At 40.1% G+C, this 15,133-nt stretch overlaps 1 protein-coding gene across 1 annotated transcript; it reads right to left on the bottom strand.

Annotated features, from left to right (window-relative positions):
- Positions 1–7,116: 7,116 nt before the first annotated feature.
- Positions 7,117–13,209, bottom strand: LOC112566958. The gene is made up of 8 exons (XM_025243388.1): positions 13,076–13,209; positions 12,717–12,827; positions 12,325–12,488; positions 10,859–12,121; positions 10,214–10,416; positions 9,456–9,922; positions 8,874–9,237; positions 7,117–8,623 (listed from the first exon to the last, which is right to left on the bottom strand). Exons 3-6 carry the CDS (start codon positions 12,403–12,405, stop codon positions 9,709–9,711), a joined length of 1,761 nt encoding a protein of 586 aa, XP_025099173.1. The 5' UTR covers positions 12,406–12,488; positions 12,717–12,827; positions 13,076–13,209; the 3' UTR covers positions 7,117–8,623; positions 8,874–9,237; positions 9,456–9,708.
- Positions 13,210–15,133: the final 1,924 nt, after the last annotated feature.

Genomic DNA, 15,133 nt, shown 5'->3' with positions numbered 1-15,133 from the left:
GTATCGAAAATCGCTGGAAGGGCGTGGTGAATATGCAACTGCTTATTGAACACTCCCACTGAAACATTTCCTCATTTTCGTTGCTACATTTCGTATTTTATAATAGTAAAAACTAAATAAAAATTATGCATAATAATAAATCCTTTCTAAATGATTCTTAACAAATATCTCGTAAAATAATTATAAAGAATGCAAAATAAAAAATAAAATAATTGTTAAGAGTATATAATAAAATAGTAATTAATAAAAATATTAGTTATAAAATTTGAAATCATTCTCATTATTCTCATTAATGTTTTTACTGTGTCTTAAAAACACACGAAAGTACTCACATAAAAATACGGCCAACATAAAGATTGTACACGGAAAATGAATTAGAGAAAAAGGCATAGACAAGTTAAAAAAAATTGTCGGTCTTATATTTTTAAAAAAGATTAAATAAATTTCAATTTGTTCTTTTTCTTATAAATATGTTATGTTGGCCTAAATTGCACACTTATTTTAAACTTTTTCTCTATTTAATAAACAGGATAAAAATCTTGTACCGACAACTAACGGTTACTTTACAGGGCAGATGGAAGACATTGTTTAGTGACTCATTCACTCAAGATAAATAGGTACAGGGAACATAACTTGTTTTAGCTCCTCACAATACCATACGTAGGGCTCTCTACGTAGTTTACTTACTCATTATCGTCCTCGTCCGGTGCTAAATCGTCTGTTAAAAAAAAACCAACTTCTATCCAGTAGTAGGGTTCAGCAATCGGTTAACAAGTCTTTTGAGACATATTTTGTTGTGGACCGGGTGTCCTCCATCCACTTTGATCACCATTCATGCCAGCTGTGGAAACTCAAATACTAGAAGAACCAAACCACATCTACCCACAAACGAATTTCGGTTTGCTACTGCCAGTAAGGACAATCATCATGAATGTGACTTTACCGGGGCTGACAACAGGGACGACAAAATATGATATCACAAAGATGGACACTTACACCATGTTAAATATTGTGTTAGATGCATCCCTTCCCTCGCTGTTGTGTCTTATAGGTATCCCAGCAAATGTCATCAACTGTCTGGTGTTCTGGAGTCAGGGTCTACGAGATCGGATGAACCTCTGTCTCTTCACACTGGCACTAGTAGACTGCGCCTACATGCTTGCAATCTTCACCATGCTTCCGTTGACTTATTTTCTTGAGTGGGGAAACGAAAGGATCTTTAAGATATTTTACAAACAGGTGTGCGTGGCTGTGGTAGGCATCACGTATGGCCTTCGATTAACGTCCTCTTCCATCACCATGGTGATCGCGGTGGAACGGTGTGTCTGTGTAATGTTTCCTCTTCGAGCTTCAACACTGATAAGCACGCGCGCCATGGGCACAATAATTGCTCTAGCTTTCATAGGTCCTCAGCTTGCTTACGTGACTCTCTCCATGTCATATTACAATGATGTGATTAGTATTAATGGAAAAATAACTCGAGTCCATCTACCGACACAGTTTTATTTCGAGAACACAAGATTTATATTTTTTACAAATAATGTCTTAGCATTCGCGTTTCCCATTGCCATATTTATAATTGTCTCAATAGCAACGGCTGTCACTGTTATTAACCTGAAAGGTGCCTACAGGTGGCGCCAGAAGTCGAGTTCTGTTGACAGCGACAGTTGCCGGCGTGAGAGGGCGCTGACGGTGATGTTAGTCATCGCGGCCTGCGTCTACATCGGAACCATGCTGCCGTTTATTTCTCTGGAAATATTTCGTCTGGCTTTAAACAATACCGATCTTGTTTATATTTACCAAAGTTATCTGTTTATTGCTTTGACTACACTTGCTAATGTGCTTACAGTAATCAACAGCTGCGTTCCTTTCTTTATATATTTTTCTCGTTCTTCTCGTTTTAGGAAACATTTCCAAAAGCTCTGCAAACATTATAGGAAATAGTATAAAGACTTAAAAGAGAATGCTAAAGAATTTTCGTATTTATTTTTTTTCTTTTAAAGCCTTTAAAGATACTTAGAAGAGTATCATTGTGTTATTTTTCGTGCCTTTGTAATAAGATGATTTCTCTTTATGTCTAACGCGTTGACAGAGAGATAGTAGAAGAAAGAATGATTTATGAACAAAAAACTAAGTACTCGAGTCTCACTGTGCTGAATCATTAGACACAGCCTTCTATTTTACATGTCGTTATTGTTCTTCTCTCACATCATTCATCATCTTTCACGAATTTCTTTTGTTTCATTAAAGACGACATAACCTCGCGTCACAAAAGCAGAGTGACGAAGTTTCTCAGTAAAATTTTGAGAAATGTAGTTTTGATATGACAGCATGGGAAATCAGATGGAATTGTAAAAAAGTGCTTCCTGATAACTTTAATAAAGGCAGTGGTACTACCTGCTCTATCGGTTGGATTGGATTTTGTGGTCAGCGGCTATCCTAGAGGTAAGATCTTTTAACCAGTTTTTCTCTTTTACGACAGATACTTTAATCACTAGGATATCTACTCATCAGTATATTAGGAATCCTTTTGAGTTAAGGTGTAATCGTACTTACTTTTAGATGCTGTCTGATTTCTCATGTGCCAAAATTGTTGAACGAAGGATCGCATCCTCAGACAGAGCCAAACATCATGATCAAATCGTCCTCAAGTGAAGTCCTGGGAAATGGTCAGTCAAATCCGCAGTCTATAACTCCTGCAAAAGTCAACTTTTCAGTAACATCAGGTAAGGTAGCAGGTGTTAGGAAACTTTAGGCTGACATCCACGATCACATTGCGTTTACCTACTAAATGTCTGTTGGCAAAAGTTATTAATGAATGCTATAGCAGCATGGACTAATAAGTTTGTTCAACATCAGGGTTAGCCAGCCTCTGTTGATCACAGCGTATGTCTTCTAGAAAACAAAGTTTGTTAAAGGGCTACCTTTACAATGTTGTTTAGACTGAAAAAGGGAAAACCTGAATTCAGCGGCTTGTAGTAAGGTAGGTATTGTATCTAACGACTTTTTCACCTCAGTACAAAGGTAATTGGGAAGCAAAACTCAATGGTGAGAGCAGAACCGAGTGGTGCATCGGATTAATATCAGTGTAGTAGCGAAGCGACCTAAGTCCAGGCGACCCAACTGTTGATAATGAGTGTGTTGAGGAAGGTAAGGCAATGACAATGACAATGACAATGACAATGACAATGACAATGACAATGACAATGACAATGACAATGACAAAGACCATCAGCGAGGCATGGAAGAAGGGCACCGCCCTCATATAAGGCTAGCCCCGGGAAAAGTGAGTTGTCTGATAACTCACTCCCCAACAACCTTTGTTCCTAAAATGTGTAGTTAAAGAGTTTTAAAGAAAAGTTCTGAAAAGCGGTTCACAGAACAATAAAATGTAAGTAAGATAGCTTTTCATTAGATACATTTATATATTAACTGTATAAACGAGATTTGAGCTCTCGTCAGCACGTGGTAGAGTAGAATAATGGTAGCTCCCGTTAAAAATCAGCCGCGGTGCAGTCAAAGTACATAATAATAATTACTTAGTACACACATACGTCCTCCTGATGAGTTTATATTAATGCACATTCACGTCTACACACGCTACACGCACAGATATCCTTTCATGTTAATAAGAATACGAAAAGAATTTGTTTATTTGCTAACTGACATTGGAAAATGACTTGATGATGGAAGAGACAGAACAAAAAATCAGGCCTATCCTATACATGAACACTTACACACTACCCGCCCACCCAAATGTTGCCAGCCAAAGCTCTTTCATTTCCACATCGTTTCGAAATCGATCATCATCATCAATCAATCAACCATCAACCATCAATCATCATCATGCTAACATTCATCTATGTTCCTTATATCTTATAGATTTACTGAAATTTGCGATTTGTCATGAAGTACCGGATCAGTTAGTTCCGGTCGTTTCCCACCGTTGATGTAGATAGTATACATTTTGTTGAACCATACTGAGGTAAAACAGAATTAAAATAAAGTTTCCAATGCAAATATACTAATGTTAGTCCATGATTTTATTAGACTATTGTGTATGTCGCCCGGTTAAGAAAACAAGTTCTTGGCATGAATAAGTTCACAGTAACTCAGGGAAATACCAATAATAATGAAATAAATATAATCTATGAACTGCCTTTAAATCACATTTTCCTATCCAACATTCCTTGAAAATTGAACTAAAGAGCTTTAAAAGAAACAGTTACACGGTTTACACACTCAATCAGGTGAGGAAAGGGAGCTGAAGATAAAATAAAATTAGTTTTCTCAGCTCGACTTGGAATTCATCGCATTTTGAAGATTCGAGCTTCAACACTGATAAGCACGCTCGCCATGGGTACACTCATTGCTTTGACTTGCCTCGGTCTTCAGCTTGGGTACGTCGTCTACCCCATGTCCTACTACGGTGATGTGATTACTATTAATGGAAAGAGGAGTAGAGTATTTTTACAGAGCCAGTTTTTTCACGACAATAAAATGTTTGTTATTATTTTTACAAACAATTTGTTGGGATTTGCATTTCCTGTTGTCGTGTTTTTAACTGTTACGGTGGCAACGGCTGTCACTGTAATTAAACTAAAAGGTGTGTACAGATGGCGCCAAAAGTCGAGTTCTGATGATAACAAAAATTCCAGACGTGAGAGGGCGCTGACGGTGATGTTAGTCATAGTGGCCTGTGTGTACATCGTCACCATGCTGCCATATGTTGCTCGGGAAACATTTGTCTTGACTTTCAACTACACCAGTCAATACATTTATCAAACTTATCTTTCTCTTTTCTTTACGGGATTTGTGAACGTACTGTCAGGAATCAATGGCTGCGCTCCGTGCTTTATATATTTCTGTCGTTCATCTCGATTTAGGAAACATTTTCATATAGCTCTGCAGAAATTCTAGCAATGGTTAGTCACTGTCACCAATGCAGTGAAGGTTGGCTATCCTGGGATCGGTTCTTGTGTCAGGCACCCTGAAAAAAATAACCAAAGCATTATTAAATGTATACGACATTCAACAGGTTTGACGGTATATACACGGTTATTGATATAATAATTTTATATGTATATATGTTCAGCTTATAGGTTTTTATGGGAGCTGACTGGAATCGGTGAGAAAATTAGGGGTTCTATTTCGATTAAACCGAAAAGGAAAAGCAGAAGACCAGTATCATGATTACTACGATGCAAGAACTTACTACCTAGACAGTAAAAAATTCGACGTGATTGTTAAAAGTTGCAAATATAAAGTTTAATTGATGAACATTTAAAAACTACAATTTATTTTCTGTAAATTTTGGATTTCAAGCACTTTTGTTGGAAGTCATTGTCATTTTCAATCGTTCTAACTCAACTGGTTTGTAAATATTTAAATCACTGAACAAATTCGTTTACTTCATCTTACCTTTTTTTTGCTTGTAAGCAGGTCGAGATTTTATTCTGAAATTTATTGCGATATCTACCTTGATTTTAGAACTGAGTTATCCAGTTTAAAGCAGTGTTTTTAAATAATAAAATCAGGCTTGAAACATTTTGAAATGTTTAGCATGACGGTGCCTATTTGGTTCAGAATAACTCCTGAGAGCTGTTACAAATTTCCTTCCACAAAATATTTTTAAGTTTCAATATGTTGTATTACTGGTCTTCCAAACGTTACTTTGAGATCGCATTAATATCAGAATTTAAAAAAGAAAATCTAGCTGAGCACATTTCTGAAACATTTGTACAAAGCTGCTAAGCACATCAAAATACAATGTCACTTGGAAAGGAGTTTCAGTAATCTTATTAAAAAACACGGTGCTGACACCACTTTGGGAGATTTAATTTGTATGTATATTGTCGGCTGTCGTTGTAGTTTATCTGCTTGTTATTGATGTGTTTGAAGATGTGATTTACCATTTTTTTATTTATATTCTATTCGAGATAAAGTCTGAGAGAGAGAGAAAGGCGGAGGGGAGAGATAGAGGTTTTAGTGACTCAACTGGTAATTTCACATGTCAGAGGCAGAGAAAGAACAGCATTGCCGAGTCGAGATATGAACCAAGGACAATCAATCCTCACTGAAATAGTAACAGGCTGAACAAAGAATTCCTTCTTTAAAGGAGAAATAGAGCGAAATAAATAGAAAAACAATTTACACTGAACACTGAATACCTTAGTTGAGACCACGTGTCAGTAAACACTGAATACTGAACACATTTTTGTAGAGACTACCTGTCTCTCCACTGGGGCTTACCTGGCAGCAACACAATTAACATTAAAATATGACATTGAAAATATGTCAGTCCCATTGACTCAGTAAAATAATTTCTCGTAGACATTCTTGACTTTTTGTTTTAGATACTTATGAACTTAGAGTGTGGTATTCAAAACATCAAAGTTTAGTACACAATCATATATTAATAAGACAACTTATTAATTTCACTCACACTTATAACATACACAATATTAATCTTTAACCCTTGCACAGTCTAGATAACATTATCTGTTAGTACATCAGAATTATGTACATGTGTACCTCTACCCTATGAATAGTTGTTAAACTCTCCCACTTTTTGAAGCGAAAATGTACAGTAACAGTTTTATGTCCTCCACCATCCACCCGCTGAATAGTACAACGTGACGTAGCCAACTGTTACTACGTGCATTCACGTACCTCTGTAAGTGAATGCGTACGTGTAGAGTCATTAATGTTTTACATGCATGTGTGTGTACGCGTGCGCGTTAGTAACGAGCTATTAATAAAATGATGTACACGAAAAATGTTGTAACATTATTTGACACACAGGAGACCTCAGAATTGTGGAAATGTTTGACATTGATTTGCTACATGGGGAAAAGTCGCTTGTAGTAATTATTAACAGCAGAGAGAGAGAGACAATTTTTTTAGTTTTTGCGAAGTCGATATTCAATGAATATAAGTAATATCAAGGAAATAAATAAAACAAAACAATTTCATCCTTCTCTTTTTAATCTATATAGAATATATTGTTTCTGTGTGCACGTGTGTGTGTGTGCAAGAGAGAGAGAGAGCGCACTCTAGATTAATTTTGTAAAACATGGAATATAATAAGAATAAGAATTTATTTTTTGACCAAGTTATAGTACACGAGGAATTTGATGTGATGATGGTAGCCCATTATCCACAGATGCCGATCACACTCACACTCATGTAGACGCTGCTGCTACCAATGTTAGTTATACACCCGCTAACATTTCTTCCTCTAATGAATGTATATTCACTCTATTCCTCTTTCTCGCACATACAGAGCCACTGTTCACATTGACCAGACACGACCCACACCTTGCAGAGCCAGCATAGACACCGAAACACATACACGAGCACGCACACATGGATGCTTGCACTCCCACGGTACACAGACATCGTCATTCCAGATGAGACCTGTCTCACATGCACGATCACACACACAGGCACACACAAATACAGATGCATTCGTACACAGCCACACAATGTCCGGAAGGTATTAGGCAGAGTAAATGTAACACCGTTGTCAGCAAGCCTACTTGCTTCTGTAAAAGTCATAAATTGATTTCACAGTATTAATCATGGCAAAACCATTCTTGTATTGCACTTGGTGTCACTCACAATTATAATTGTCACTACAGAAGCCTTATCTCCCATCAGCAGGCCAGAAATTCAAGTACATTTACTGACTTAAGTGGAAGGTCTAACATTTACATTTTTGTATTCTATCAACACATTTATATATATATACTTATGTTTATTTTTTCCGTTGTGTTGACATAAAGGCATTAAGATGGCAGTACGCAAGAGAAGATCAATCCATCTCATATGTGACAACCACTGTGCTATGTGGTCTGACCAGGAATATAGAACTCTCAGGAAATTCATTAAGAAAAGTCTCTTGAATGTCATTGAAATTCGCCGATGTTTATAAAAATAGAAAAATTCCAGTGAAATTTTACGTTGTGTCCTTCCGCCGATTAACCACGATAGCTTCCCGAGATGGTGAAGCAGACGAGTCTTGTTGTGACGTCAGTTAGAGTAAACTGAATCTCCTTAATTAATAGTGTTGTGCGTTAAGATTTGACGACGACATCTGGCAGTCCTGACGGACGTTGTCACTGACTTGCCCCCTTGCCCTGATGTTCTCAGACCCAAGCGTTCCATCTTTCCATCGAGTCCTTGTCCTATTTTATTTTGTCTTGCTCTAAAGCACGCTCTTCTAGAGCCAGTTTACTATATGCTATGAACACAGTTGCAGTCTCCTCTGGAGCACGGGAGACAATCACAAGTTGTGATGTACACCGGGACATGAGGTCGAGTTGGGCATAATAACCAAAATTGCCAGAATCCAAACAGACGACGACTTTTCTCTCCAGACCAAGAACCCGGCGACCATTCGCCACCCACACCACGTCACTGCGGGCCGTGGCCACGTCCTCGGTGTCCTCATCCTTCATCACCCGCACTTTAATACCTGCTTGACTCAGCGCCGTCACCATATTGGATTTTTCACCAACGTCCCCCCAAGCCAGGACCAGCACGTCTCTCCACTGCAGGCCGGGGGTTGTTGTTCCACTATTGGTGGAGGCGGCAGTCGTAGATGATGTCATGGCATTCCCTGCAAGAATGTAAGCTGTATTAATAAATTATCAATGAGAGAAACAGTATAAATACAGAGAGACACAGATATATATATATAAACAATAACTTTAGTACAGTATGACGTACTCTGTACAAACACACATCAATAACACACTTTCCTCGTACTTCTATGTATCCATTGTTTATTATTTATGATAGGGTTAACTGATCATCGCTTAATTCCTCTGTTGTCGATGGACATCACCCTTCACCGTACCCTCACCTACCCGGATCACCAACACGGAGACTGCGCAGAAAGCTGGCGATGTCCTGACCGCACGTGACACAGTCAGCTGGATAGTAACCCGAGTGACCCTCATCTTTGTCGTGAATCAGTCGCTTTACTGGCGGGCCGTCTGTGTGGTCGGGCACACCACGCTCAGTGTACCCCCGGAGATGGGTATTTAAAAAGAAAGCTGTATCCTTCCTGACTTCCTGACGATTGTGGGCGGAGAGCGGAGGGGTCTGGTTAAGAGCTCCACTTGCCATCCTTTGGGTGCAAATTCATGAAAATAACTTGCCGCCCAAAGATGGAGATTAGGAACCAGTGTCAGCAGCTTCTCACCGAAAGTCGGAAAGTAAGATTCTGCCCTGTTACAGACAAAAAATGTTGCAAAGGCTGTCAATACCTCTGTCTACCGTTGCTGACGAGTGTTTATTCAGGTGGGATTATGTAAACCAATCAACCGATTAATAACTTCATAGCAGACGCTTTGTAAATATTGTCAATCTGTTAATATCCCCTTTTAGACGTGGTGGTTATAAGTTCATAGCGATATCCAATCTTTTTATCTATCCTCTAAACTTACTTGCAATCATGTCTCACTTCATCAGCGATGACGTACAACGTCCCTCCCTTCGCCTTCTGTGACAAGTCGTCGACGGCCTTCTCCACATCTTTACCATAATAAAAATCATATTCTAGCAAATGAATCTTGCAGGTATGTTGTGTGTTTAGAGTCTGCTTCAACAGGTGGCACAACATGCTGCTGGTTGACAGACTCCGGAAGCCCGTACTGACAATGTAGACGTCGTCACCACACCGCAGCCACTCTGTAGCCATCAGCAGCAACACCACGGTTTTACCTGTACCTGGCGGTCCGGCCACATAAAGTCTGGGAGGGCTGAGATGAGAAGTTGAAATTGCTCCGGGAACAATGTTATCTCCGCAGTGTAACATTGTCCGGTCAAGAACACGGCCTGACCCAGGGTCTTGATGCACAGACGTGGAGGAGATGTACATGGCACAGTCACTGTTGTCGCCGGACCACAGAATCTGGTATATTGAATTCAATCGGTTATTTCAAACAAAAGTACAAAGTAAGCATCAAAATCGTTTAAATCATTTTCCTCACTAGATAACATGGAACTATCTCTTGCTAAATACTGCATTATAAGCTTAAGTCCATTATGATTTTACAGCTGTCAAACATTTATTACCTCTCAACTGTTACCCCCCATGTAGTTTAGTCTATGTAGCGATGTAAAATACTTGGCTTTTTGGGCACAATTATTTGTTACTTTGTAACAGCAATGCCACTGTATACGACATCTTTCTAACTCTTACCTAGCTACCAATGTCTTGTAGACGTCACTGGTCATGTGACCATCTGGTCCAGCCCCAGCCACACACCGTTGCCACCAGTTGCCGAGTTCCCTCAGCAAGTCCTCACTGCTGTCCAGAGGCGTCTTGGGGTCCAGATGGTCATAACAGAGACAAAGGCCAGTGATGCTGTCAGGATCTGCTGCTCCGAGACACCCGCACAGGTCCTGCAAAATAAGATTTCTAAAATTCTGAAGAAGAAAAGAAGCTGGTCGTTGTATTTTTATTAAAACTAACATGTATAGTAGTCAGCCTCTCGACAAAAGATCTCACAACTGACGAAGGGTTAAATGTGAGACAACGGACCCATATGTAGAGAGCTGGTCCTGTCGTTTTGAAAAATAACATGCAAATTCAAATTAATCCATATTCTAAACTAAAATTAGTTACTTGGGAACTAGTTTTCATTCCAGTGAGTTGTCTCATTGTCATAAAGACTTCCTTCGTACCTGATAAGGTGTGGTTCACCGTATGTTACTGTCTAAGCATTAAATGCACACTGGTTTTAGAAAAAAAATCTATATATTTTTTTTAATTGGAAAGTATTTCAACGGACCATATTTGTGGAAAAGAAATGAAAACCAGGTCAACAGAAAAGTAGAATGGTACCTGTGTCAGTTGTTGGTCACCGGAGATGGCCTGTTGTACTCGATGAGCTGTAAGGTTGGGGACCGCGATGGTCTTGGTGATGCGCAGTCCGGGGGCGATGTCAGACACGAGGTGTGACAACATGGCCTCCGCCTTCTCCAACTGGGAGGCAGCTAGGCTCACTTTCTTTCTAATGTTATTATCTCTATCCTGCTGTGACATGTTCAGTTCCTTAGTGATGCTTCCGAAGGACTTCACCTCGCACACGATTAAACCGTAATGTCGGTGAATGAGCAGCACATCAAAGTCCCCCCGTTTCCAGTTTCTGGGTCGAGGGGGAGGAAGACTGGAGGCTAGGGGTAGGTGGGCAGCCGCGGCAGCGTAACAAGGTTCACCCAGGTAGTGTTCGAATTGAAGTTGACTTATTCCAAACAAAACTTCTTTTTTCTCTTCAGATATTCTGTGTAAGAAAAATAAAACCCGCTTCATGGCTGCATCATCTCGTATGTCACTGTCAAAAACCTTAAGAGGTTCAGGAATGGAAGCCTGAGTGACAGTACTTGCTGACTTTGGGGGCTGAGCAGCCTGTCCAGGTGCTGACTGACTAGACTGTCCAGGTGCTGACTGACTAGACTGTCCAGGTGCTGACTGACTAGACTGTCCAGGTGCTGACTGACTAATATGTCCAGGTGCTGACTGACCAGACTGTCCAGGTGCTGATTGACTAGACTGTCTAGGTGCTGGCTGTCCTGGTGCTGACTGACTAGACTGTCCAGATGCTGACTGTCCAGGTGCTGTCTGACCAGTCTGTCCAGGTGCTGACTGACCAGTCTGTCCAGGTGCTGACTGACTAGACTGTCCAGGTGCTAGTTGACTAGACTGTCCAGGTGCTGACTGACTAGACTGTCCAGGTGCTAGTTGACTAGACTGTCCAGGTGCTGACTGACCAGACTGCCCAGGTACTGACTGACCAGACTGCCCAGGTACTGACTGACCAGACTGCCCAGGTGCTGACTGATTAGACTGTCCAGGTGCTGACTGTCCAGGTGCTGACTGACTAGACTGTCCAGGGGCTGACTGACCAGACTGTCCAGGTGCTGACTGAGAAGCTTTTCCAGGTGCTGTTTGAAGGATCAGTGTATATTTACCAGCAAATGGCCGTTTGCTCATCGATATGCGGTTAGGGTTGACTGGAGGTAAGAAGTAGGCGCGAGAATCCAGATCAGGGAAGCAGTCCTCAACCCATCGGATCCAGCATTTCTGGGCTTCTTCAGAAATTGTTCCCTGAATATAAAATTCCTTATACATGTATATAATTATTTCCCGTGAGTTAACACTTGATGAGAACAAAACAGCGAAACCAAAACTCAGATGTCTTTCACTTCCCATACTCATACAAAAATAACGATACACACGTAAAGCTCGCTTAGACTTATTTTGTTCTGTTGTTCTGTTTCTGATATTTATAGTCAATATTATACACGAACCTTAGCGCCAGTAATCTGACTGATGCTTTTGACTGCAGCCTCGATCTGAGATGGAGACCCGTGGATGATGATAATCTTCATGCCTGGTACAGGTGAGGGGTTACTGTCAAACTGTACTCCAGCGCCTGTCTTCCTCGCAACATCTTTAAGTGGATGTCTGTTTTCTGATAAGATAACATACATATGTGTTGTAGACATTAATCAAAATAGAGCGATAAAACGATGAAGAAGAAATGAAGAGAGACAATGAAAGAAAAACAAAATCAAGTCAGTATGTTGATGACTAATCATCATTTCATCAAAAGTTGTTTTTAGTTGCTAAGATTGTGGATGTATCTTTGTGTTCTTTCACTAACAATAATAGTGTGTACACTCTCAGTAAGTCAGCCTACTTGTATTTTCTAGACGCGCAGCATGTGCAGCAGTCACGGCGTGCAGGTAAGTTTGCACACGGCCACCACCTCCACAAGGTCCTCCAGAACTCCCCCCTTCCTACTCTTGCCCTGTAGGTAAAGAACGCACACAGGTGTAATTTTCTCACCTTGTAATTCAGTTGCTTTAGTAAAACTGCTGATGATTGTGTGTGCGTGCATGTGTGTATGTGTTTTAGGAAGAGAAATATCGAGTGTGTTTGTTAGTGTTAGAGATGCAGAGTGTGCTTGTTTGTTTGTGTGGAATGATTATTCACAGTGATATGAGTAACGTGGTGACTTCACAATCATCTTTTGTGATAGAGTCCATCTTGTCTCACCTTCTTTGTGTGAGAAGACTGAAGACTCGACATGCTGACAGTGGAGTGTTCAGACCACCCTCTCTTCCTCTTCACTTCAGGACAGGAAACCGATGTTTCCCTCGCTAAGTGGCTTGCGATCTCTAACTCATCATCTAGACAGAGTTGGCACAAAACATTACATTCATTCATTTCTCTAACATCATCTCACCATTCTTTCAAAATCATCCTGTATCTCACCAAGTCGTACTAGTGTTTAACCTGCTGGAAGAAGTGTATTTGTGATGGCCTTTGTTACACAAATTACTGAGTTCTATAAGACATCAAGAGACTTGCGGACAAGACGAACATGCAATATCAATTAAAGACCGTGCGATGGGAAATAAGAACAAGACGAGCATTACATGACAAACGATGGAAGAAATGAAACACAATGAAGAAAAATGTGAGAGAGACATGTCATGACATCAATACCCGTTTGCTGTCCAAGTCGGTCAACATCTAGATTAATACATAACTAAAGTTTACTAAAATATAGAATAGTCCTACAAGTATTACAGCAAAACTGAAGGAGGTTAGCATACAGGAACCTTAGAGATTCTCAAGATTACTAATGAGTGTTTTCTTTAGGTCTGCTTAATATCACAGTAAACACATACCCAACAAAAGTGTGTAAACAACATGAAATTCACGAAAGAAGATTGCAAACAGCACAACCTCTTCGACAGAAGATACACGGTACAAGCATGGAGACATCATATTCTACCCGACATATAAAGGTTCAAGAGAGATTTCAACACCATAACATACCCGACATAGAAAGGTTCACGAGAGAAGATTGTAACACCATAACATACCCGACAGAAGTGTTCAAACATCACACGATATCCGACAGGACAGACTACAGGCGGTGTTATAAGGCCAGGGTGTGATGTATGGACTGTCAGAGATTTTTACACTTTATCTTATCAGTACAGTCATGTCGGCGACACTGACTGGGAACAACTTTACTAATGGGAAGAAGACTGGTTTTCCATATTTACAAATATTACAAACCAAAACGAACATGCGCAGTAAGAAATAATGGACTTAATAAACGACCGGTCAATGAGGTGGATGTTTAGGGAGGATAACTCCAGTGACAGTCTGGTAGTTGTGATTCTGGAAACATGAATTAAAGTTGTTCACATTCCTTTATGATCAATGGTTTTATTTGCAGTCCTGTAGTGAAGAGAACTACACTTATCAGCCGTCCTCAAGTCGACAAATGTTATCTCCAACCTTGCGCTTCTCAGGCTTTTTTTTTTCTCTTTGCGTTCATTCGGGTCACGTGATTGCAGGCTCACCACATTATCTTCCCTGCAGGGATGATGCCGAAAGTGATGAACAATCGCTGTAACAGAAGTTCTTTCTACCTTATCTCGAAGGACTACAACCTCATCTTTACAGTCACTTTCATAATCGCAATCTGGATGACCTGTAAAATCGAACAATGGTCAAACTTTGGACAAGAAAGACTGACACACTGATAAACTTTAAAATGAAGTCACTGTGTAATACCCTAGTAAGAAGAGTTTATATTCGTTCTTACATGAAAAGTAGTCTTTCTCCCTAAGGCTGTAGGAAGACAGTCTTACCAGGTCATTGCTACCTTTTCTGTCCCTGGGTCAGTCCCTTGTCGATGAGCTCCTGTCTCTCAACAGCTTTGCACGTTGGTGACTGTAGAATAAGTGAACCTGCTCATCCCCTCTCTTCCTTCCTCCATCCATCCATCTCATCTCTACACCAACTCGTCACCTAAATAATTTCCGCAAGTTGCTCCGTTCTGCAATGACTGGCGGACAGCCGAGACTAGGTCTGCTGCTACTCTTCCTGTCATCTGGTGGTTTTCCTTAACACAAAAAAGATGTTGAAATATTTAAGGTCAGACACTAACATGAGAAAATAACCAAGCGGGGTGTGCTTGAAACTAATCGGTGCGAATATTGTTCAACACAAATTATTATCTTTCTCTCTACAACGGATCTTCTTCTATTATTATGGTTATGACTATTCGGAGTGTCACGTATCAGCATTTGT

The sequence above is a fragment of the Pomacea canaliculata genome, linkage group LG6 (genome assembly GCF_003073045.1).
Source record: "Pomacea canaliculata isolate SZHN2017 linkage group LG6, ASM307304v1, whole genome shotgun sequence".
Lineage (NCBI taxonomy): Eukaryota > Metazoa > Mollusca > Gastropoda > Architaenioglossa > Ampullariidae > Pomacea > Pomacea canaliculata.
Note: the sequence above shows the minus strand (reverse complement) of the source record. Positions and strands in the feature narration are given on the sequence as shown.

Coding starts and splice junctions, on each gene's coding strand:
- LOC112566958 (XM_025243388.1), bottom strand. CDS start 12,405: ATGAAGATTATCATCATCCACGGGTCTCCATCTCAGATCGAGGCTGCA. Junction 10,417..10,858: donor GTGACCAACAACTGACACAG/GTACCATTCTAC, acceptor CTTATTTTGCAG/GACCTGTGCGGGTGTCTCGG. Junction 9,923..10,213: donor TACAAGACATTGGTAGCTAG/GTAAGAGTTAGA, acceptor TCAATATACCAG/ATTCTGTGGTCCGGCGACAA.